The sequence below is a fragment of the Dreissena polymorpha genome, chromosome 1, assembly GCF_020536995.1.
Source record: "Dreissena polymorpha isolate Duluth1 chromosome 1, UMN_Dpol_1.0, whole genome shotgun sequence".
Lineage (NCBI taxonomy): Eukaryota > Metazoa > Mollusca > Bivalvia > Myida > Dreissenidae > Dreissena > Dreissena polymorpha.
This window is the reverse complement of record NC_068355.1, coordinates 6,681,454-6,706,785: the sequence shown is the minus strand read 5'-3', so window position 1 is coordinate 6,706,785 and position 25,332 is coordinate 6,681,454. Positions and strand designations below refer to the sequence as shown.

The following is a 25,332-nucleotide window of genomic DNA, read 5'->3' as shown; positions in this document are numbered from 1 at the left end:
CTTGTTGAAATCTGGGTTGGGATTGTATTTGGTTAGTCAGGTGAGCGATTCAAGGCCATCATGGCCCTCTTGTTTTAAATGTGTAAATCATTTTTAAGACAGCAAATAACAGTTTTATTGTTTTTGTTCAGCGCGGAGCCCCCCTAGGACCCTGGCCCAAGGACGCCCACACTCTGCCACCTACCATGACTGAGGAGGAGGCTGATCGGTTGGCATAGCAACCAGACCTGTGATATAGGGGCTGAAGTGTTTTGACAACCACTATGGACAGTGGTGACGGAAGTGTGGTATTGGAGATCTGTGATATTAAAAGACAAGTGTTGTGCTTGCTGTTTTCCTTTTATTCGGGTGTACTGTATTACAATACAAGTTAAAAGTAATGTTTATTTACGATGTTGTGATAGTTTTATTATCTTTTAATGTTATTGCAGAAGATTGTAAATACATGTGTTTAGATCTGAACATAATTCCATTTCATTTGATGAAATTATTTATTGAGGTTTTGATACAGTGATCATATGTGTAGATCTGGTCAGTATTCAAATAACAACCATGGATTAACAACCTTTATTTACGTTGTACTATGGTTCTTTTCTTTTTGAAAATGGGTCTTTCATCAGGCAACCATGTGCAAATGTAAGAGACAGATTAGTTCCTGATCAGTGTGTGCCATTTAGTAGGCTGGACTAAAGCTATGCTGGCCACATATGGCAAAAGATATTTAATATTTATTTAAATATTTTATATTTATTTATCTATTTGAGTTTTGTAAAGTAAGATTACTATAATTACGAATTGTTGATATAATTTGTAAATCTTTATAATTATTGTATGTGTTTTTTTATAAAACGCCGTTAAAAAGAAGTTTTTTTGTAGAAGTAATGAACATTTTATTTATTCAAAAGCTTTGTTAAAATAATGAAGTTGGATTGTTAAATGTTCATTAGTATTTCAGAGATCATGTGACCTCATTTGTTTTGAATAGTATATTTAGATGTAACATTTTGTTATCATTAGAAAATAACAGATGAGACATAACAAATAGTACTAGTATTTTCAATTGGTACAGCTTTATACCATTTGTAATTCTGTGGGTTTGTGTGGTTATAGTCTTACACTATAGTTCAAGGTATTTTGTGTCAATTACATGTATTAGTTCACAAATAAATTAGAAGTTATGTATTTATACTATCATTCAACATAATGCAGCCCTTTAATTGAAGAGAATTAAAGCTTGTGCCAATCTTACTAAAACTAATAGAAAATACTTTTTTACACTCTAAAGTTGAAAAGGCAATGTGAATCAAGCAAAGATAACGCAATTTTGACATATTAAAGGGTTATAATATTTATAACAATTACTCGAGTCAGCAGACATTGACAGATTCAGTAATTCCAGGGCACCATGTCTACATATTTGCAAACCCGGCCCATGTTTGATGTGTCCTTCTCTTGGAAAACAGGGCTTAATGCACGAGCGTAACAATGACACAAAAGTGCATCGCCATTAAATGGTCTTCTGAATAGATGCCCTATCATGATTGGAAGCACAGTCCAACTTGACTTAGTGGTCACCTAAGACGTGGTAACCTGCCTGCAGGGTTCAGTTTAGATTCAATGCAACGAAAATCGTTCTATAATGCATTCTATAATACATCTGATTATAACGCTCATCTGGCTAAAGCGGCGAAAATACCAGTTTATTTCACTCAGAAAGCCAGATTTTATCTGTGTACAGCGGTCGAGAGGCTGATATTTTGAGGTGCAAAAAGTAAACAAATTAATATGAATTCCTGTCTCTAATCTCCTACGCTACGTCAGTCTTTACATCATTGAATAAGCCAGGACAAAGTCAATTGATCTTTAATGCTGATGAGGTGTCAACAATACAAATCTGCATACAAATGTTTGGAAGGTATGCTATTGTTTTCATGTAAAACTCGTATAATAACAATGCCATTTTCAATTAACAAGGGATAAAATAAAACCACTTGTTATCAGCAAGTCCCGGAAAACGAGATGCTTTTGTGTTTGTTTGAAAGAACATGCTAAGTGTACAAATAAAACGTTATTTGCTTATGTTTTTTGTTTCTTTGAATTGCTGAATTCTTATAAAATCCGCTTTAAATACTTTGGATGTTGTGTTAATGACAAGTGACGACCGTTGTTTAAAAATATATTATAATAAACGATATCTAACTGAGTGATTTACATAATGAACAAGATGCAGGAATAGACGATACCATATTATTATTGATAATAAGTTTAATAATAATTAGGAATTTTAATTAATTTATAAGATCCTATTTGTATTATTTTATAATTTATTAGAAATAATTGATGTTATTTTACTTTTCTATTGGTAAACATCCTTTGTTACATTACACAGCATGCAAATGAATGAGTTAAACAAATATTGATTATATAAAAAGTGGTCGCCTGAGAACAGCTGTCACTATCTACAACAGCCTCATTTTCCATTATTCCCCTTCAATGGCGACTGTTCTCAGGTAGGACTGGACTGATAATTTGTAGGTTACTGGGTAACAAGGATTAAAGAAGAGGAAATATAGAAATTTTACCAAGACATCTTGAAGATAATGTTTATTGACCATGGAAAACATGGCCATTTATTTATCACAGATGAACATGTTCCGAGAAAACAAATACCAAGAAACATGCAAATGACATGATGACTGCACTTTGGTAATCAACAAACTAACAATAACAATATCAACTACAAGTAACAACAACATGTTCTGAAAATAACAGCAGATCTTTGTTTCATAATTAACAATATGTGCGGGACTAGCCCCATATCTCTTTAAAATACACCCCAGTAGGTTGCATCGTTTCAGTTTTCACTATGTTACAGCTGATAGACATCCGATCCTTGCATGAATATTTCTGTCATTTAATGACCATTTGTACAAACACTGTCTTGGTAAGGATGCACATTTCAATAAAACAAATGACTTTAACGGGTCATTTGCAACAGAATCTCACTATGTTCCATCCTATACAACATTTATTCAAAATAATGACACTTACAGTAATTACTCTTAAGTTTTCGGACACTTAAAAATAAAAATAAAATTCGCGTCAGAAAATTTAGATACAAAGATTAAAAAACAACAAGTGTCCGAAAATTTAGAGACATAATTATAAGTTATGGTTGTTTGTCAATAATTATATTGAAATAAAACCAATTAATACATGTGCAATAATTTTATATTGTTTTACTCTTCAATCTCTACTTTATAAAAATACAACTTCACTTATTTGCAATCTCTTATCTGAAATGGTATATAAAAACGTTTTAAAAAACAAGATGTTTGTGAAACACAATGTCCCCCCAGATGACGTTTGACACTGAAGGATGACCTTGTCCTTGACCCTTCACCACTCAAAATGTGCAGCTCCTTGAGATACACACGCATTTCAAATATAAAATTGCTAGCTTCAATATTGCAGAATCGACATTACATGAGCAATTTGACCCATATATTTGACCTTGAAGGATGACCTTGACCTGTCACCACTCAAAATGTGCAGCTCCATGAGATACACATGCATGCCAAATATCAAGTTGCTATCTTCAATATTGCAAAAGTATTCATAAAAGAAGCGATTTGGGCCACATATATTTGACCACTGACCTTGAAGCATGACCTTGACATTTCACCACTCAAAATGTGCAGCTCCATGAGATACACATGCATGCCAAATATCAAGTTGCTATCTTCAATATTGCAAAAGTATTCATAAAATAAGCGATTTGGGCCACATATATTTACCTCTGACCTTGAAGGATGACCTTGACCTTTCACCACTCAAAATGTGCAGCTTCATGAGATACACATGCATGCCAAATATGAAGTTGCTATCTTCAATATAGCAAAAGTTATTGCAAAATGTTAAAGTTGGCGCAAACCAACCAACAGACCAACCAACAGACCAACCAACCAACCAACCAACAGACCAACCAACAGACAGGGCAAAAACAATATGTCCCCCACTACTATAGTGGGGGACATAATAACAACCATACTGCTTCCTGAATACGATATTTCATTTCATTTGAAATGCTGTTGGGTGAAACCATTGTTTTTTACCGGTATTCATGGTAGTCTACCCAATAATGCAATTGAAATAGTCCATTGTCCTTGCGGGCATTTATATTGCAGGTTTTCTGACCTTATTCCAGTTGTAAAACTCCATGATCCAAGGGTCCAAGATAAGCAAAAACAGGGCTGTTGTAAAATATACTGTCAGAATAATTGGAGTCGTTAAGTATAATGGACGAAAAACCGGTATGTCCGAAAATATAGTCATGAAAAATAATTATTTTGACTAAAAAAGGGGGTGTCCGAAAACTTAGTATCCGAAAACTTGAGTACATTGTAATTATGGTAATATATTTATACATGTTTTGCTCTGGGATTGACTGACTTTGTTCAAATATTGTGATTTTTTTTGGATACCTATTCTTTAGGATACCTATTCTTTACAGTGCAAAAGCATAAAGGAAGCAAAATATAAAGATACACACACACAATGCAAGGTAACATAACAGATTACTGCTTGATCACATATGAGACAGATAAAGCACAGCAGTAAAAGAATACATTCTGAACAATAATCAATTTTTGCATGACAAAATGAATGCAGTAAATTTAGCACTTGTAACATCAAAATAAATACGCCCCATGTTATATGAACATGGATCCTGTGCCATATGCCCCCTGAGTTGCTCCAGCCCAGCCTTCACATGTGAGCAGTCTGGTGAGGTGCAACCCTGTCTGTGTATGAGATCACAACATTTTGTGTGACTATAGCAGACAGCATAGCCCCTGATCAAACAGGAATAAAACCTATTTTCTCATGTCTCATGTTGCGACTCAAACAAGGAACAAATGAAAAATAAATAGGCACCAACATTATTAAATACCTTCAAACAAATAAATGAAGATATAGAGGATATTTGTTGGATTTGTTGGAATATTGTTTAATTCATGAGTTATCATAGAAAAATATTTTTTCTATGATCTATATTTCTATGATCACAACAGAATTAAAATTGATTTTCCACCAAATAAAACAAATTTTATTTTTATTGTATGTTTACAAATGATGAGCTTTGTATTTTGGTGATAAAATGACTTCATAGTATCATGAAAACAAAGCCATTTCACAGTATAACAGTGAAATTATTGATAATTTTCAGTTCATTTTTACTGTTTGAAACAGGATAAATATATTGCAAAAAGCTATATAGTGCACAAAATAATAACTCATGAACATACATGTAAGCTTTGTCAGGTCTAAGATAAGATAACTCAACATGTAGATAAAGTAAGCGAAACATAATTTAGCATTGGACAAATTTAGCAGGTTTCTTTAAAAAATGACAAATTTTATGCTTTTCTATGGTTAAAAGAAAAATATTTTGATTTGCAACACATACAAGCATTAAATAAAAAGGGATTTAAAAATGTTTTCATTTCACTGATAACTTGTGGATTAAAGATAATTTACAGACACTAACAAATATCCTCTTATCAAATGAGTCGTGTTCTGAGAAAACTGGGCATACTGCATTTGACCTAAAGTGTCATCCCAGATTAGCCTGTGCAGTTTGCACAGGCTAATCAGGGATGACACTATCCACTGTTATGACATTTTTCGTTTAAATGAAGTCTCTTCTTAGCAAAAAACCAATTTAGGCGGAAAGTGTCGTCCCTGATAAGCCTGTGCGGACTGCACAGGCTAATCTGGGATGACACTTTACGCACATGCATTATACCCAGTTTCTCAGAACACGACTCAAATGTTAAAACATACTTTTTTGGATTATCTTATGCTATTATTGTTTCATATAAACTCACATTGGTGAATTTGTAACCCAAAATACATTTACTCAACACAAAAGACTTAAGAAATACATGCACATTTGTGGTGTTGAAAATGAAACAGGTTGAATATCCAAACAAGGTTAACACCCTCATGTATCAAGCAAAAAGATTTGTACCCTATAGGCTATTCAATACAAAAATCATATGAAAAGTCTGCCAAACTAGTGTATAATTTGTCAAAAATACTAATATAAACGAACTGTTTCATAAATAAAATCACTACTTTTGTTTTATAAAAAAACAAAACAAATTAATATCAATTTATATTTTGTCTACAATTAAATAGACATACCGGTATTATGCAAGAGCTTTTATTTTTCCTCTCATTTTAATATTGCTATTACGGCTCATGTTCAGCATAAATTACTCTTTCAGAGTCAGTTTTGTTAGGCTTTTTCCAGCTTGATATCTGAGGTAAAATTGTTTTAGCATTTTCTAAAGTAGCTAATAGAAACTCATCTAGAGTTCTGTCTGTACAGTCAGCAATAAATCTAATAAAAGACCTTAGATCACCATGATTCCCCTCATCCAAGGTCTCATAATATTTAGCGCGATCTTGCACTTTTATAGTCACCGGTGGGAATCCAGCTTGCATTAATATCAAATTCATCAACAGCCGAGAAGTTCGACCATTTCCATCATAAAATGGGTGTATTACAACTAATTTATAATGTGCAATAGCAGCATATTCAACAGGATGAAGCCCGGTGGCTTCTTCTGAGTTAAGCCATGTCACAAACTCTGTCATAAGGCCTGGAACTTCCTCAGGAGGAGGGGGTACAAAGTCTGCCACATAGACTTGGGTCAAGCGGAACCTTCCCCCTTCTATTGGATCCACAAATCCCAGTACACGTCTATGAATCTGTAGCAAGTCATTCAGGGTTATAGATCCAATGCGCCCAGCAAGGGAACTGTTGATGTAACTTAGAGCAGCATCCAATCCTAGCACCTCTTGTTGTTCAATTAGTGATTTGCCTCCTATGGCAATACCAGTTTCAACTATTGATCTTGTCTGAGCTAAAGAGAGGGTGTTTCCCTCAATGGCATTTGTGTGATAAATATGCTGATAGTACGCTTCTTTAATTTGCCTTCGTAACGCAGGATGACTACTTGGCACTTTGTACAAAAGACTTAATTTCTTGTCAATCACATTATACATCTTTTGATCGATTTCCTGAACAACAGGTAAAACACGTTTCCGGTTTGTTAAAGCCTTTGTATGAGTGGGACATAATAACAGGGCTTTGCTGTATAGCTGCTCAGCTTGTGCAACATCTTTCTCATGAAACTCTAGGAATTCACCGTAAGCTGTGAGAATGTCGGCATGTGATGGGTCCAGATTGATGGCATGTTTAAACAGCTTCATAGCCTTCTCATGTTTCCCTTGAGCCTCCATATCCAACGCTAGATTCATGGCAGCAACAGCCTCCTTTTGAAGATCTGAAATGCAGCCGCTTTTAATTTCACTTTGGAACATGACAATTTATCTATTTATTATATATATAATTTAATATATATTACAATGAATTTTAAGAAAGAAACAGATGAACAGTTCTAAAAGGCTGAAAAGGTGAACATGTGTTTGTGGATTAGAACCAGCCCAGTTGGTAGAATAATATGCTAGTGTGCTGTAAGGAAGCAGTTGCACTTTTCGTCCAAGGTTAGTTGAATGGTTCGTTGTAACATTTATGAAAATTCTTCTAATAAAGATTCTTGACCAAATGACATGTTACTAGCCTAAGTAGTTGTCGGAAATGGTAGACTTCATAATGTTAAAATTACAAGAAAGGCTCTGGTAGACAATAATAATGACTTGTTCCAGCCAATACATGTATGTCTAATTAAACCAATGCTTTAAATATCTTCTTTATAAGAGTAAGACAAAATAATAAGGCACTTTAAACAGAATGATTGAAGAGACAATCCTATCAGAATGTTCAAAGGTCCTTACAACACATTTATCTTAACTATTAATGACTAAAATAAGACTTCAACACACAACAACAAAACATTGGATTGGTCTGAGCTTTATTTCTCATGTCAGAGCAAGGTCCCTGGTCAGAGTGACAATGTCATAATTGTATACTTTACCTGTGTTGATAGGTATGTTTTGTTGTCTAGACCGTTTCACTATCGAAGTCCCAGTACTCGTTTGGCCACCAGTTGTCAAAACTGATGATGTAATTTGCTTATTTCCTTGAAATATGGAGAACAACGCCGGCATGAAATACATCAAATACGCTACCGACATCCCCGATATCATAACAAGTAAAAAGAACTTTACCAAGTTCATCTTATTTGTGTTAATGGTCCAGAATAGATGATCTGAATCTTTAAATAAATTGACAGAGGAAAACTGTTGGTATTTCCACGCTGACATGTTTGACAACATTTCAATGTCAAGGTCAGAATATTTGTCGTAATTTGATTGGGCAATTGAGCGTGGAAGTAATTCCAAAATGGCGACGCCCATGTTTCATTAACACGACTAACTTTAATTCGACACTTTTTTCCAGAACCACTGATTGTTTAATAAAGAAAAATGTCTTTGTTTACAATGAAAAGGTATTTTATTCGGTTATTATACTGCCATATGTTTAATATATGTGTTTACTATAGTTGAACCATTTTTCTGAACCTTTGCAGTATTTCGGACTATATTAATTTCGGAATATTGGTTGCTTACCAGTTGTCATTGTATCGTATACCTTATTCTCATAGTATATTCTCAGTAATATGAAAGTAGGTGCTACATAATTTATGGGCATAAGCTTGATAACCATGTAATGTAATAAAAATATGGCCATTATTGTGTACAAAACATTATAATTGTTTCAATAATTTTTGTCAAAAATAATGCATCCAAGCAATTTTTTTTATCTGGATGAAGTGTTTTACATCTGCCAACCTTTTATATGTTATATTTAAAAAAAAATCAGTCGGGCCGATTTTAGTGGGTCGGTCGGGTTATGCCAAACAAAAGAATTTTAAAGGATGGCCTTAATGAATCACAGTGGTAACTGCATACACTTAGTTTGTAGCTGTATATTAAAGAATTGAAAGCAATTTTTTCGGCGTTAGCTGTATACGCCAGCTTTTCACCTTAGCCTGACCTTTGTAAACGACCAATCAATTCGAATATAAAATTTTCCGCCGGTAGGCCAGAAACTTTTTGCAGTAGAAAACGGTCAATCTACAAACAGATTTCACATTAACATTAATATGTTATTCCATCGACTTTCAATTTTTGGGAAGTGTAGGGACAGGGATACTACAGTTCGTTTAGCAACGAAGTTAATTGCGTATTCAGCATGAAACAATTGTAGCTCTATCTCTAATAATTAGGTTTGAGAGATGGAGCAGTTTCACACTCAATTCTCGACATCAATACAGAGTGCGTGTCCCTTTATATTTAGAAGAATGTCAGCGCCAGAGCTTAAAGGCTGTGTTCTCATATTTGGTAATTACTACGATATTGCATTATGTGCACTCAAAAAATTTAGATCATATAAGAATCGTTGTTAAGTAACCTGATATACGCTTTGACGAACATATTAAAAATTGTTTTCTAAATTAACCGTTAAACAAGAAAATGTTTAAAGCTTTAAACAAGCCGTCGTTTCAGCAGCAGAATTGTTACCTAACTTTAATGCATTGCAATCCAATCCGCAAGGTATCAAGGTCAGTTTGCGGTCAGTTGCAGAAATCTTTATATAAACGCCGTCTCGTAAACTTTGTGCACTTGAAGTCTGTTTTGATCAGAAAGATACTAAATAAAGATATTCGGCGATATTATTGTGGTATGTCAATCATCGATTTTTAATATGTTTTCAACATTTGCATGATAAGGACCAATTTTGATACAATTAATTTGAACTATTTATCCATTTAGACCAGTTTATTAAGCATGAGCACAATAATGCACTATACTATTATTATGCAATTAAATAAGATTCGAGTATTGCCGGCTGACCTATATGCACTCGTTTATTTTCATGTTTATTGTGTTTTTCTATTCTGTAAATATAGATATCTGAGTAATAATATCACATAAAGCAAAATAAGCCACGAAATCTTGCGCAACACCCCGTAATTGATTTGCTTGTGATGTAGCTAAGAACTGCGCAGAAAAAAGGCATCCACTACTTTTTATCTCATAGAGATAACTTTTGATCGTTCATAAACATCGACCACAATCAACGCCGTATATCTTTTTAAAAGATATTTCTTGTTTCATATAATCCATATTTTTTATTTATACATTCTAATAACACATGGAACAAGACTAGATATATCAGTAATCATATGAGCTTATTTATATGTCAGTCATTGTCTTTCTAGGCTTAGCTGCTAGCAAAGGCATGTAAATAATGATAATATATTCAGTAGACATATACAAACTTATATGGTAATGTATGGCGCTACAAAACACTTCATGATCTATTTGAATGTAAAAGAATAGTTACACAGTGCATAATACTAAATCACTGTCATCAACTTACAATAATTTTTACGTACATGTGAATGCAAAGTGATAATGCGTTTTGAAAAACTGTGTAATGAATTATGTATTAAAAAAATCATTCGGTGCATGTAACTATGAAAAACAAGTATAGTACAACATAGTATGCAGTTTGTGCTATACAATATCGTAAAATTGTATTAAATACCTTTAAAATAATAAACCATGCTGCGTTTGTACCAGTGTATTATACATTTATCATGGAACAACAAGTAACAGTCAGGGGCATGGCTGCCATTACGCACAGCAGGCCTGGGCCTACAATTCTTTTTATGTCCCCCACTATAGTAGTGGGGGACATATTGTTTTTGCCCTGTCTGTTGGTTGGTTGGTTGGTCTGTTGGTCTGTTGGTTGGTCTGTTTGCGCCAACTTTAACATTTTGCTATAACTTTTGCTATATTGAATATAGCAACTTGATATTTGGCATGCATGTGTATCTCATGGAGCTGCACATTTTGAGTGGTGAAAGGTCAAGGTCAAGGTCATCCTTCAAGGTCAGAGGTCAAATATATGTGGCCAAAATCGCTCATTTTATGAATACTTTTGCAATATTGAAGATAGCAACTTGATATTTGGCATGCATCTGTATCTTATGGAGCTGCACATTTTGAGTGGTGAAAGGTCAAGGTCATCCTTCAAGGTCAGAGGTCAAATATATGTGGCCCAAATCTCTTATTTTATGAATACTTTTGCAATATTGAAGATAGCAACTTTATATTTGGCATGCATGTGTATCTCATGGAGCTGCACATTTTGAGTGGTGAAAGGTCAAGGTCATCCTTCACAAGGTCAAGGTCATCCTTCAAGGTCAAACGTCATATAGGGGGACATTGTGTTTCACAAACGCATCTTGTTGAAACATGAAAACAACTCTTTTTGAAACATGAAAACAATTAAAATGCTTCAACTTTGAAAAACGCAGTAAAATGTTGACCCTGAGGAGGGTGAGGTGTTAGAAATCTGCATTTTATATTGACATAATCCTCAGACAATTGATTCTGGTCGTGTTCAAAGGACATATCTTCCAATTATTAACTCTACTTCTTTCTATGTGCATAGATTCTAGCTCGCTTCTTTTTACGTGACCTGCTGTTACAGTTACAAGTTTACATAGATCAACATGTAGATCTACTTGTCTCCCTTTCAAAAATACAATAAGTTGTAATCAATTATCGTTGAATTTTTAAGAAACATTCCCAATGATATTTATGACCGCAGAAAATTTAAATGAGCACTTGCCCTTGTATCACTTTCCATTGACTGAATCCAGGTCGGTTAGGTCCCTTGATGCAGGACAAAAACGTGCCGTTATAGAGATGCAGACAGTATTATTGGAAAGAATCCCCATGGTTTGACTTGTGAATTGTGGAGTGTACACTTTTAAATGTTTCTCTGTTCCATATTGTTCAAAAAATTTAGTTCTCTGGTATAAAGATAATACAGCAAAATTTAGTTTTTTGACATCGAGATAAAACAGTAAAATATCAAAGAAAAAATAGGCCAAAGTCTTTTTCTGATCTTATTATTTGTCAAGATATGCTTTAAATCTCACCACAGGCGTTATAGGATTACATTTTTTTCCAGGGTCATGGTGAAATCGAGCATGTATCTTCGCTACATTGATTACCAAGTGGGTGTGGTAATGGCAGTGTACAAAATAACTTCCAGGCAACGTACATGGCGAAATTGACACTATAATGACATAGATAAGACTTAAGTTACCTGACACAAACTATTATTCAATTCAGTTATTGTCCAAACTGTGCTTTTAAAGACTAATCTTCACTTTACAAAGATATTTATTTAGTTAAGAAATACTCAGGACTTTTTCTTGGCACATTTACATTCTTATTTATAGTGATCTCTTAAATACATCATGTTGCTTTATTTTTATGCCCCCCTTCAAAGAAGAGGGGGTATATTGTTTTGCACATGTCGGTCCGTCTGTTGATACGTCCACCAGATGGTTTCCGGATGATAACTCAAGAACGCTTAAGTCAAAGGGTCAAAGTTCAAGGTCACAATGACTCTAAAAAGTAAAATGGTTTCCGGATGATAACTCAAGAACGCTTAGGCCTAGGATTATGAAACATCATAGGTACATTGATCATGACTGGCAAATGACCCCTATTGATTTTTAGGTCACTAGGTCAAAGGTCAAGGTCACAGTGACTCAAAACAGTAAAATGGTTTCCAGATTATAACTTAAGGATGCTTATGCCTAGAATCATGAAACTTCATAGGTACATTGATCATGACTGGCAGATGACCCCTATTAATTTTCAGCTCACTAGGTCAAAGGTCAAGGTCACAGTGACTCGAAACAGTAAGATGGTTTCCTGATGATAACTCAAGAATAATTAGGCCTAGGATCATGAAACTTCATAGGTACATTGATCATGACTGGCAGATGACCCCTGCTGATTTTCAGGTCACTAGGTCAAAGGTCAAGGTCACAATGACAAAAAACATATTCACACAATGGCGCCCACTACAACTGACAGCCCATATGGGGGGGCATGCATGTTTTTCAAACAGCCCTTGTTTTCAAGGTCTTCCTTAATTTATAATTTTTTATCCATCTTCTGATTAATTTCTTTTATAAACTGTCGACTGATCTTTAACTATTATATGATGCAGATGAACTAAATTTATAATGCATTACTGTACTTATTTAGCGTTTTGAAGAAGACATCTGGAACTTACCACTGTATACTTGAAAAAGACACTGTTTTGTGTAGCCACTTGTGTGCCTCTTTTGTTGTGTTTGTGTCCAAGTGACATTTGTTTTATATATTCGTCAACAAGCAAAGAACCCATGATGTATATTGTAAAGTTTCGCTTTTGAAATCGAATAGCAATAAGAACCATTCCAAATTGCAAATTTTGTGTGGAAATACTGGCGAACCAGTATGCTAGCAATACAACTGTCTTATTCCTGCAAAACACCATGGTCTGAACTTAAGTGAAAAATTCACTTCAAAGGCAATAAATACACCAAATAAACTGTATAACAACAGCCAAGACATTCATCCTCCTGAAAATCACACTTTTTGCAACTAACTGCTAACTTTTTAATAAATTTAAGTCAAAGAGGTCCATTTAAAATGCTGAAAAATCATCACTTGGATACAGATGTGCAAAGCTGAAAACTGGGATTTGTAGTAGTATTTTGGATTTCCTTTGTAATTAATGTCTTTTTTTTGGTTCATGTTCCTTAGCTATTTTCATATTGTTACAGAACTTATCCACAAATGTATGTAACTTCTCTGTAATTATCTAATGGAACAAAGTGTGTCAAAGAAGAGTTTCACACCTTTCTCATAGTTAAAAAATGTAACAGTTTTTCATTACCGGTAAGCTTTTGTTTTAAACATCTTATATATTTTGATGCAGGCTTTCAAAGTTACAACATAATTCAACCACAGTATACAGCTTGTTGAGGAAAATGAATGATTGATCGATCAATATTAAGATAAGAATTAGCTTCACGGGTGACTAGATTCACAGGTGAAGGGCGCGTGGCCAAGTCACTTTAACACTATCACACTATGAACATATAACATATCAGAAAAAAAAATTATTATTTTTTATTTTTTTTGGTCAATATGATAAAAAATGTTGTTTTATGACAAATTGATAGTGTTAAAGTGACTTGGCCACGCGCCCTTCACCTGTGACTAGATTGTTATTAAAGTCATTGTATTGTCATTTGTGTTTTTACAAGTTGTATTATTGTATATTCCAAAATCAATACTTTGTAAATAATTTTTTGTTTGTAAGCCTATGTTTGGTATGATAACAAAGTGTAACTGCACCATTCACAAAAATATTTCGCGAACATTTTATTTTCTCAACCTTACCGCTAATGTCACTTAATAAGGTTATTTAATTAAACATTTCAATTTTAAATATTTTGAGCTCACCTGAGCACAACGTGCTCATGGTGAGCTTTTGTGATCGCCTTTTGCCTGTTGTCCGTCGTGCTTTTTCCGTTGTGGGACATCAACATTTGCCTTGTTCACTCTCTAGAGGCCACATTTATTGTCCAATCTTCATGAAATTTGGTCAGAAGATTGTTTTCAATGATAGTTTGGATGAGTTCGAAAATGGTTACGTTTGCTTGAAAAACATGGCTGCCAAGGGACGGGGCATTTTTCCTTAAATGGCTGTAGTAAAATCTTGTTAACACTCTAGAGGCCACATTTATTGTCTGATCTTCATGAAACTTGGTCAAAAGATTCATCCCAATAATATATTGGACGAGTTCGAAAATGATGCCGGTTAGTTGAAAAACATGGCCCCCAGGGGGCGGGGCATTTTTCCTTATATGGCTATACTAAAACCTTGTTAACACTCTAGAGGCCACATTTATTTTCCGATCTTCATGAAACTAACTCAGAAGAATTGTCCCACTGATATCTTTGATGAGTTCAAAAAAATGGTAACCTTTTGCTTGAAAAACATGGCTGCCAAAGGGCGGGGCATTTTTCCTTATATATCTATAGTAAAACCTTGTTAACACTCTAGAGGTCACATTTATTGTCCAATCTTAATGAAACTTGGTCAGAAGATTCATCCCAATAATATCTTGGACGAGTTCAAAAATGATGCTGGTTGGTTGAAAAACATGGCCGCCAGGGGGCAGGGCATTTTTTCTTATATGGCTTTAGTAAAACCTTGTTAACACTCTAGAGGCCACATTTATTGTCCAATCTTGATAAGTTTGGTCAGAGAATTTGTCTTAATGATATCTTGGATGAGTTTGAAAATGGTTACGTTTGCTTGAATAACATGGCCGCCAAGGGGCGGGGCATTTTCCTTATATGGCTATATATGGCTATAGTAAAACCTTGTTAACACTCTAGAGGCCACATTTATTGTCCAATCTTCATGAAATTTGGTCAGAAGATTTGTTTCAATGATATCTTTGATGAGTTTCGAAAATTATTACGTTTGCTTGAAAAAATTGCTTCCAAGGGGCAGGGCATTTTTTCCTTAAATGGCTATAGTCAAATCTTGTTAACACTCTAGAGGCCACATTTACTGTCCAATCTTTATGAAACTTGGTCAGAAGATTCATCCCGATAATATCTTGGATGAGTTCAAAAATGATGCCGGTTGGTTGAAAAACATGGCTGCCAGGGGGCGGGGTATTTTTCCTTATATGGCTATAGTAAAACCTTGTTAACACTCTAGAGGCCACATTTATTTTCCGATCTTCGTGAAACTTGGTCAGAAGATTTGTCCCAATAATATCTTGTTCTCTCAGGTGAGCGACTTTGGGCCTTTCAGGCCATCTTGTTTTTTTTTGTCAATATACACTAGTAATTACTTGTTCCTGGGTCGTTGAAACATCATGATTATAGCAGATATGCCATTTAATTGCAGCAAATATTTTATCCATGTAATTAGTTACTGATAGCTCAGGGACCATTAACATAGCATCAACAAATCATGGTTTGAAAATAGTATAGATTTACAGTTATTTTAGTACAAGATTATTTTAAAAGTCTTCAGTAATTTTATTGTTTTAAATGTTGTAGATATTTGGGAGAAGACGAAGATGTGAACCAAGATCAGAAGGCAGCATCAATTCTTCGGAAACTTAAAAAGGAGGCAAAGAAAAGAAAGAGACTCTCAGCTGGTGTTCAACATAACGTGCATGCACAGACTTCAGACACTGAAGGTGCTGATTTTTTATTGGATACAAAAGGTGCTGTTGATTTAGTTGTACAAGAGAATAATACAGATGATCATATCAAGGATGATGAAAGCAATCGAGTACCAAGACAGAAGAGGAAACGGAAACATTTGGAAGAACCTGTGGACATCTCTAATGCTACCCAACATATAAAAGACATTGTTGATGAAACGGTTAAAAGCAAGAAGCATAAAACCAAGAAGAAACAAAAAAATGAAGATGATTCTTCTGTTGACAATGAAACAGTGCCTCAAGCTAGTGGCTCGCACAAATCATTAGGTGAACATGATGATGTTGCTGAATCATTAGATGATGTTAATTCCAATGTTCAGTTACACTCTGGAATTGAGGGGCTTCAAGAAATTGGTGGTTTTACAGTCATTGGGGATTTGCGACCAGCGAAAGTGGAAAAGGTTTTGAAAAGTAGTTTGTAACTATATAAATTATTGGTTTTACTATTTTGTTTAAAAAGGTTGATGGGTTTATACAGTTGTTTGTCTTATATTTAAAGGAGTTTAATTATTGAAACATTTCAGATACCTATAAATGTTTTCAATTGACACACAAAGTAGAGGAAATTCAAGTCATATTTTTTTTTTACTTATGTGTTATCGCCTGCTGGGTGTTTTAAAAATTCTCTGATGTTTTACTTAACAGAGTTTGAAAGCGTTATAATCCTTAAATCTTTGCTACATACAATAATGAATTTATATTTATAACTTACTTTAGGTGAGACGCGTGCTCCCAGAGTGGCTGTCTAACCCACATGTGATATCAGCCGACCTTACTACCGACCAGCTCCCAGTTCAGGACATGCCAGGACTGGCCCCCGACCTTGTCCAGCAGCTTCTGGACAACAATATCACACACTTCTTTCCTGGTATACACGTATAGTTAACCCTTTTCCCCATAAGAAGCAAAGTGAAAATGGCTATGTGCAAACAACATAAAACCTGAACAGACTGGGAGTTACTTGCAGGCTGTTCTGGTTTTATGCTGTTTGCTGCTCAGCAGTATCTTCGGGTTGAAAATGAAACTGGAGGAGACTTACGGTTTGTGCTCTGTGTGTCCGTGAGTCTGTGTCGGTCACACTTTTCTGGATCCTGCGATAACTTTAAAATTTCTTCATATTTTTTCATGAAACTTGAAACATGGACAGATGGTAATACGGAGATTATGCACAACATTACATTTTTGTTCATTCGTCAAGAATTCTGTTTGCTATGGCAACAAAAAGACTAGAAATATTGCTGAAAATGGTGGATCCTGCGATAACTTAAAAAGTTCTTTTTATTTTTTCATGAAGACTTGGAACATTGATAGATGGAAAATGGAGATTATGCACATCATTTTATTGGGTTCCTATGCCAAGAACTCTGGTCGCTATGGCAACAAATAGACTAGAAATATTGCTGAAAATGGAGGAGTTTCACCGGTAGGGGAGCATATTGCTTGATAATAGTCTTGTTAAATTTAGCTTTCTAAGGGACTACAAATTTGTCAAAAAACGTATTTAAGTGGTAAAGGATTAATCAACAATGTCACAGACTTCTTCCCTGGTAAACATGTAGAGTTAATCATCAATATCACACATTTCTTCCCTGGTATACATGTAGAGTTAATTAACTATATCACACACTTCTTCCTTGGTAAACATGTAGATTTAATCATCAACATCACACTTTTTTTCCCTGGTATACATGTAGAGTTAATCAACAATATCACACACTTCCTCCCTGGAATACATGTATAGTTAGTCAACAATATCACACACTTCTTCCCCGGTAAACATGAAGAGTTAATCATCAACATCACACATTTCTTCCCTGGTGTACATGTAGAGTTAATCAACAATATCACACACTTCCTCCCTGGAATACATGTAGAGTTATTATAAGTAGATGTATACATGTATAGTTAATCAGCAATATCACACACTTCTTCCCTGGTAAACATGAATAGTTAATCAACAATATCACACACTTCTTCCCTGGTAAACATGAAGAGTTAATACATGTAGATGTAAACATGTAGAGTTAATCAACAATATCACACACTTCCTCCCTGAAATACATGTATAGTTAATCAACAATATCACACACTTCTTCCCTGGTAAACATGAAGAGTTAATACATGTAGATGTATACATGTAGAGTTAATCAACAATATCACACACTTTTTTCCTGGTATACATGAATAGTTAATCAACAATATCACACACTTCTTCCCTGGTATACATGTAGAGTTGATCAGCAATAGCACACACTTCTTCCCTGGTAATCATGTAAAGTTAATCATCAACATCAAACATTTCTTCCCTGGTATACATAAAGAGGTAATCAACAATACCACACACTTCTTTCCTTGTATACATGTAGAGTTAATCAGCAATATTACACACTTCTTCCCTGGTATACAAGTGAAGTTAATCCTCAACATGTAACACTTCTTCCCTTGTATCCATTTATAGTTAATCAACAATATCACACACTTCTTCCCTGGTATATATGTAGAGTTAATCAACAACATCACACACTTCTTCCCTGGTATACATGTAGAGGTACTCAACAATACCACACGCTTCTTCCTTGTTATACATGTAGAGTTCATCAACAATATCACACACTTCTTCCATGGTAAACATGAAGAGTTAATCATCAACATCACACATTTCTTCCCTGGTATATATGTAGAGTTAATCAACAACATCACACACTTCTTCCCTGGTATACATGTAGAGTTTATCAACAATACCACACACTTCTTCCTTGTTATACATGTAGAGTTCATCAACAATATCACACACTTCTTCCCTGGTAAACATGTAGAGTTAATCATCAACATCACACATTTCTTCCCTGGTATATATGTAGAGTTAATCAACAACATCACACACTTCTTCCCTGGTATACATGTACAGTTAATCAACAATATCCAGGGCTCGACATTAACTTTTGAAGCCACTTGTCCAGTCGGACAAGTAGACCATAATTTCACTTGTCCTGACCAAAAATCAACTTGTCCTGACCGTTATATCTTATTTTGCTCAGTACTTTGCACAAATAATGAAATAATACAAAATGCTCAAATCATAAAGACTCGAATCGTTCAAAATACATGTAAAAATAATTGTAGGCAATTAAAATACAAAAAGAAATGACTAGAATAACAGGAAAACTCAAGATTATTGATTTTTAAACATTATACAAAGCCATAATACCTGACAAAACTTGTGTGTTGCCAACATCAAACAGAAAATGTTAAAAGTGATGTATATGTACAGTACTTAACTGATATTTAAAAAAAAATCATTCTATACATTGAGAGGATTTCACTACTTTAATTGTCTGTAAGATAGGTGTACCGGTGTCGTAAAATGCATATTCTTTACAAGGGAAAATATTCTTGTTATCTTGGCAAAGAAAAAAATGTTAAGGGTTGATTCCCTTGTAAACAGTACAGTGTAGTACATGTATCACTCACTTAGGAATGGAGAGTAACGTAATGAATAGACTGGGGGTGTCCGACGATGGGAACTATCGGAATATCTCGGGCTTCGACGATTAAACGTATACAAAATATACTCGGAAAAGTTGAGTGATATCTCCACAGAAATAATGGCTTGAAAGGCATTTTTTCTAAGTTATACAATTATAATGACCACTTGTCCCGTCGGACTAGCAAATTCTTTATTTACTTGTCCGGACTAACAATTTGGTTGTCCCGGACAGTCGGACTACCTTTAATGTCGAGCCCTGCAATATCACGCACTTTTTCCCTGGTATACATGAATAGTTAATCAACAATATCACACACTTCTTCCCTGGTATACATGTAGAGTTAATCAGCAATATTACACACTTCTTCCCTGGAAAACATGAAGAATTAATCATCAACATCACACATTTCTTCCCTGGTATATATGTAGAGTTAATTAACAACAACACACACTTCTTCCCTGGTATACATGTAGAGTTAATCAACAATATCACACACTTCTTCCTTGTTATACATGTAGGGTTCATCAACAATACCACAGACTTCTTCCCTGGTAAACATGTAGAGTTAATCATCAACATCAAACATTTCTTCCATAGTATACATGAAGAGGTAATCAACAATACCACACACTTCTTTCCTTGTATACATGTAGAGTTAATCAGCAGTATTACACACTTCTTCCCTGGTAAACATGAAGAGTTAATCATCAACATCACACATTTCTTCCCTGGTATATATGTAGAGTTAATTAACAACATCCCACACTTCTTCCCTGGTATACATGTAGAGGTAATCAACAATACCACACACTTCTTCCTTGTTATACATGTAGAGTTCATCAACAATATCACACACTTCTTCCCTGTTAAACATGTAGAGTTAATCATCAACATCACACATTTCTTCCCTGGTATATATGTAGAGTTAATCAACAGCTTCACACACTTCTTCCCTGGTATACATGTAGAGTTAATCAACAATATCACACACTTTTTCCCTGGTATACATAATAAGTTAATCAACAATATCACACACTTCTTCCCTGGTATACATGCAGAGTTGATCAGCAATATCACACACTTCATCCCTGGTAAACATGTAGAGTTAATCATCAACATCAAACATTTCTTCCCTGGTATTTATGAAGAGGTAATCAACAATACCACACACTTCTTTCCTTGTATACATGTAGAGTTAATCAGCAATATTACACACTTCTTCCCTGGTATTAAACATGAAGAGTTAATCAACAGCATCACACACTTCTTCCCTTGTATACATGTAGAGTTAATCAACAATATCACACACTTTTTTCTTGTTATACATGTAGAGTTCATCAACAATATCACACACTTCTTCCCTGGTATTTATGAAGAGATAATCATCAACATCACACTTTTCTTCCCTGGTATACATGAAGAGGTAATCAACAATACCACACACTTCTTTCCTTGTTTACATGTAGAGTTAATCAACAATATCACACACTTCTTTGCTGATATAAATGTAGAGGTAATCAACAATATTACACACTTCTTCCCTGGTATACATGTAGAGTTAATCATCAACATCTAACACTACTTACCTGGTATACATGTATAATTAATCAACAATATTACACATTTCTTTGCTGGTATAAATGTATAGGTAATCAACAATATCAAACTCTTCTTTCCTGGTATACATGTAGAGTAAATCAACAATATCACACACTTCTTCCCTGGTATACATGTAGAGGTAATCAACAATATCACACACTTCTTCCCTGGTATACATGTAGAGTTAATAATGTATCGAGTTTGTTTGCATTTTTATGCTCCAGAAAGAAAAGCTGCATACATTTGCGGCAGTGTGCATCCGATTTCTAATCTGTCAATCTATCCACCACCCAGTACTTAATATGCAACATTTTATTGGGTTGACATGTGCATAATTGTAGGTACTTCTGCTCCAATAACTTTTCAACAAATGTTCATGTAAAATGTTCAATATTACATGATGGTGTCTGTCAAAAAGCGGGTCTTTCTATCCTGTTATCTATCTAGAACTTTGTATGCAGCATCTTTCCTTATATGGTGGATATGTGCTTACATCCGGGTGCTCCACCCCAGTGACTTTTTAGAGATCTATTGCCCTTTGATTACAATTAGGATGTAGTCCATGCAAGATGTGATAGTATGACTTGAATTTGATGACACTTTGTATACAGTGTTTTTGAAGTATGTGCATATTGTGAGGTCGTCTGTGTTCGTGAGTTTTCAGAGTGTTATTGCCCCTTTCATAACATTCTTCATTTTCTTACGTGGTTTATAAAGTTAATATTACAACTATGACATGTCATTTGTTTGCAATATGTTTTAAGATTTCAATGTTCAATTAAATGACTTGTATGCGGGATTCCTTCCAAGAAGTTATGCAGGATTCCTTCCAAGAAGTTATGCAGGACTCCTTCCAAGAAGTTATGCAGGATTCCTTCCAAGAAGTTATGTGCATATTGTCAGGTTGTTACCATACAGAGTGTCACAGCCTTTTGATTAGTGGCTTGTTTTTCTTCTGTGGGTCATTTTCTGTAGTTTTTTCCCTACTACTAGTATTTTGCATTTACATTCTTGTGGTTGAATTTCAGTACAAAAGCAGGTTATCCCTGCTTTGTTGGAGTCCAGCCTGAGTGGTTTCCACATTGGCAGAGCTGGGTACCAGCCCAGTGACATTTGTGTGTCTGCTCCCACTGGTAGCGGCAAAACTCTGGCATATGTCATACCAATAGTACAGGTACGGCTTGCTTTTCTTCTGTGTAGATCCTGGTTGGAAAAATAATACTTGACATTGTTTTGTTTGCTTAGATATAAAGTAAGTTTAATAATTGTCAAGACAAATTTCTATTTAAATAAAATTTCAACCTATGTGTAGGATGTGTTGTCAAATAATGTGTAGACAAACTTGTAAAAACAGCCAAGGATCACATTTTTAAAGTATTGATTTATACACACATGTTTTACAGGCATGCATTTCGTATAGACTTATATAGAAAAAAAAGTTAACAGTAAAAACTATGAAAATGTATCTTAAAATTGAACAGTTTCTTAGAAGCTCTTAAAGTAGAATTTTTAGTATTTTTTGTAATGTATGAAGAATCAATTGTTTTATTTGTGCACACCCCAGGCCTTGCGGTCTCGTGTGACCTGCAGGGTTCGAGCCCTGGCTGTGCTGCCGGTGACTGACCTCGCGGCGCAGGTGTTTAAGGTCTTCCAGACGTACTCTGGGAACACTTGCCTCAAGGTATGAGATCCAGTGAAATCTTGCCAGGGAATTAGTCAGCTCACCAATATATTGGCAAATAAATGAGTGTTTTGTTAAGAAGTATATGGAAGATTTTTGCAGACAAACATGGTACCCATAGGTTTGCTTTGAATCCTTAGACAAAAAACCTATTACAATCAAACAGAGTGAGCGATCTCTTTTTTTATTTTAAATTTATTGTGTAAGGGGAGTTGTTATGTATAAATCATGTTGTGGTTGTTTTTTTCTCATAATTTTGCCACAGTAACAGTCTTAATGTAGCGGATGACAAGGAGTTTAACACAATAAACATATTTGTCAGTGTCTTTGAAATTCTCTGCTTGTAAGTTCCTTTTAAAAGGAAATTATGTATTTAGGGTCGAATTTGTAACGCCTTCAAAGAAGTGCATATAATAGTTCCACTTTCCGTCTCTTCTATTTTGGTCTGTCTGTCTAAAATATAATTTTACTCTGTAACTTTCGAATGTGTGGCAGGGTTTTAAAGTAACTTTTTATGATTTGTATCCCCCTGACCAGACCATATGTCAGGAAGACCTCCCATTCTCATAGGTGAAAGGTCAAGATCACTATTCAAAGTCAAAGGGCATACATTTTTGTTTCAGCTCTGTAACTTTCACATGACTTGAAGTACTTTATTAGAACTTTGATTATTATTTCTCATAACCAAATAATTTGTGGCTAACAAATCACATGCTCTTGAATTGATAACAATTCAATTTTAAACATTATAGATTTTAGTTTCCACTATGTGATATTTACATGGTCTGGAGAATTTTAATATAATTTCTCATTATTACCTTTGGCGAAATAAATTGTTGACAACAAATATCATGCTCATTGGTGAAAGGTCAAATTTACATGACTTTGATGATTTCAATATAGTTATTAATATAATTAAGGATTATTTATTTATTCTCCATGATCAAAGTGAAGAAAGGAATAATTTTTTGTATTATTAATCCCAATATCAGATATGTCAGGTATAATTCTAGTACAAATGTCAAGGGCACAATCAAGGCTTAAAGTTACTCTTATTTCTAATGTAACTTCCCGTGATGCCTACATGAACTTGTATATACATGTATACCTGTACAGGTATTCCGAGATGCATTTCAAATGTAGATTTTTTAATTGGAATCTTTATAGGTTTTAAAACAAAGATTACATTTTTAGCTCATCTATTTTTTGAAAAAAAAATTATGAGCTATTGTCATCACCTTGGCGTCGGCGTTGGCGTCGGCGTCCGGTTAAGTTTTGCGTTTAGGTCCATTTTTCTCAGAAAGTATCAATGCTATTGCATTCAAACTTGGTACACTTACTAACTATCATGAGGGGACTGTGCAGGCAAAGTTAGATAACTCTGGCGTGCATTTTGACTGAATTATGTGCCCTTTTTATACTTAGAAAATTGAAAATTTTGGTTAAGTTTTGCGTTCAGGTCCACTTTTTTCAGAAAGTATCAATGCTATTGCATTCAAACTTGGTACACTTACTTACTATCATAAGGGGACTGGGCAGGCAAAGTGAGATAACTCTGGCGTGCATTTTGACAGAATTATGTGCCCTTTTTATACTTAGAAAATTGAAAATTTTGGTTAAGTTTTGTGTTTAGGTCCATTTTATTCCTTAAGTATCAAAGCTATTGCTTTCATACTTGCAACACTTACTAACTATCATAAGGAGACTGTGCAGGCAAAGTAATGTAACTCTGATTGGCATTTTGACAGAATTATGTGCCCTTTTTATACTTAGAAAATTGAAAATTGGCATAAGTTTTGTGTTTAGGTCCACTTTATTCCTACAGTATCAAAGCTCTTGCTTTCATACTTGCAACACTTATTAACTATCATAAGCGGACTGTGCAGGCAAAGTTATGTAACTCTGACTGGCATTTGGACGGAATTATGGGCCCTTTATACTTAGAAAATTTTTGTTAAGTTTTGTGTTTTGGTCCACTTTACCCCTAAATTATCATAGATATTGCTTTCATACTTGGAACACTCGCAAACTGTCATAAGGGTACAGTAAAAGGACAAGTTGCATAACTCTGGATGTCATTTTTATGGAATTATGGCCCTTTTTTGACTTAGTAACTTTGAATATATGGTTAAATTTTATGTTTCGATCCACTTTACTTCTTAAGTATCAAGGCTATTGCTTTCAAACTTAAAATACTTTCATGCTATCATGAGGTTACTGTACCTGGCAAGTTGAATTTTACCTTGACCTTTGAATGACCTTGACTCTCAAGGTCAAATTATTAAATTTGGCTAAAATTGCCATAACTTCTTTATTTATGATTAGATTCTATTGATACTTTGACAAAACTACTCTTACCTGACATACCACAATAGACTCCACCCAAACCATCCCCTGTGCCCCCCCCCCT

At 34.6% G+C, this 25,332-nt stretch overlaps 3 protein-coding genes across 5 annotated transcripts in view; 2 read left to right on the top strand and 1 right to left on the bottom strand.

Moving 5' to 3' along the window:
- LOC127869655 (uncharacterized) overlaps positions 1-2,079 on the top strand; it is a 42,669-nt gene extending 40,590 nt beyond the window's left edge. For all 3 annotated transcript variants that reach the window (XM_052412329.1, XM_052412323.1, XM_052412316.1), the window contains one exon: positions 132-2,079. In XM_052412329.1, coding sequence (XP_052268289.1) covers positions 132-218 — 87 coding nt within the window. In that variant the 3' untranslated portion in view covers positions 219-2,079. The remainder of the gene's footprint in view (positions 1-131) is intronic.
- A 519-nt stretch (positions 2,080-2,598) lies between these two features.
- On the bottom strand, positions 2,599-8,306 carry LOC127869698 (protein adenylyltransferase FICD-like). Its single transcript, XM_052412357.1, has 2 exons — positions 8,007-8,306; positions 2,599-7,355 (listed from the first exon to the last, which is right to left on the bottom strand). The coding sequence occupies exons 1-2, from the start codon at positions 8,293-8,295 to the stop codon at positions 6,256-6,258; spliced, it is 1,389 nt and encodes a 462-aa protein (XP_052268317.1). The 5' UTR covers positions 8,296-8,306; the 3' UTR covers positions 2,599-6,255.
- Positions 8,307-8,345: 39 nt separating this feature from the next.
- Positions 8,346-25,332, top strand: part of LOC127869676 (ATP-dependent RNA helicase DDX51-like) — a 33,761-nt gene continuing 16,774 nt past the window's right edge. Inside the window, exons 1-5 of the mRNA XM_052412337.1 lie at positions 8,346-8,480; positions 15,985-16,555; positions 16,872-17,022; positions 22,270-22,415; positions 22,806-22,922. Coding sequence (XP_052268297.1) covers positions 8,458-8,480; positions 15,985-16,555; positions 16,872-17,022; positions 22,270-22,415; positions 22,806-22,922 — 1,008 coding nt within the window. The 5' untranslated portion in view covers positions 8,346-8,457. The remainder of the gene's footprint in view (positions 8,481-15,984; positions 16,556-16,871; positions 17,023-22,269; positions 22,416-22,805; positions 22,923-25,332) is intronic.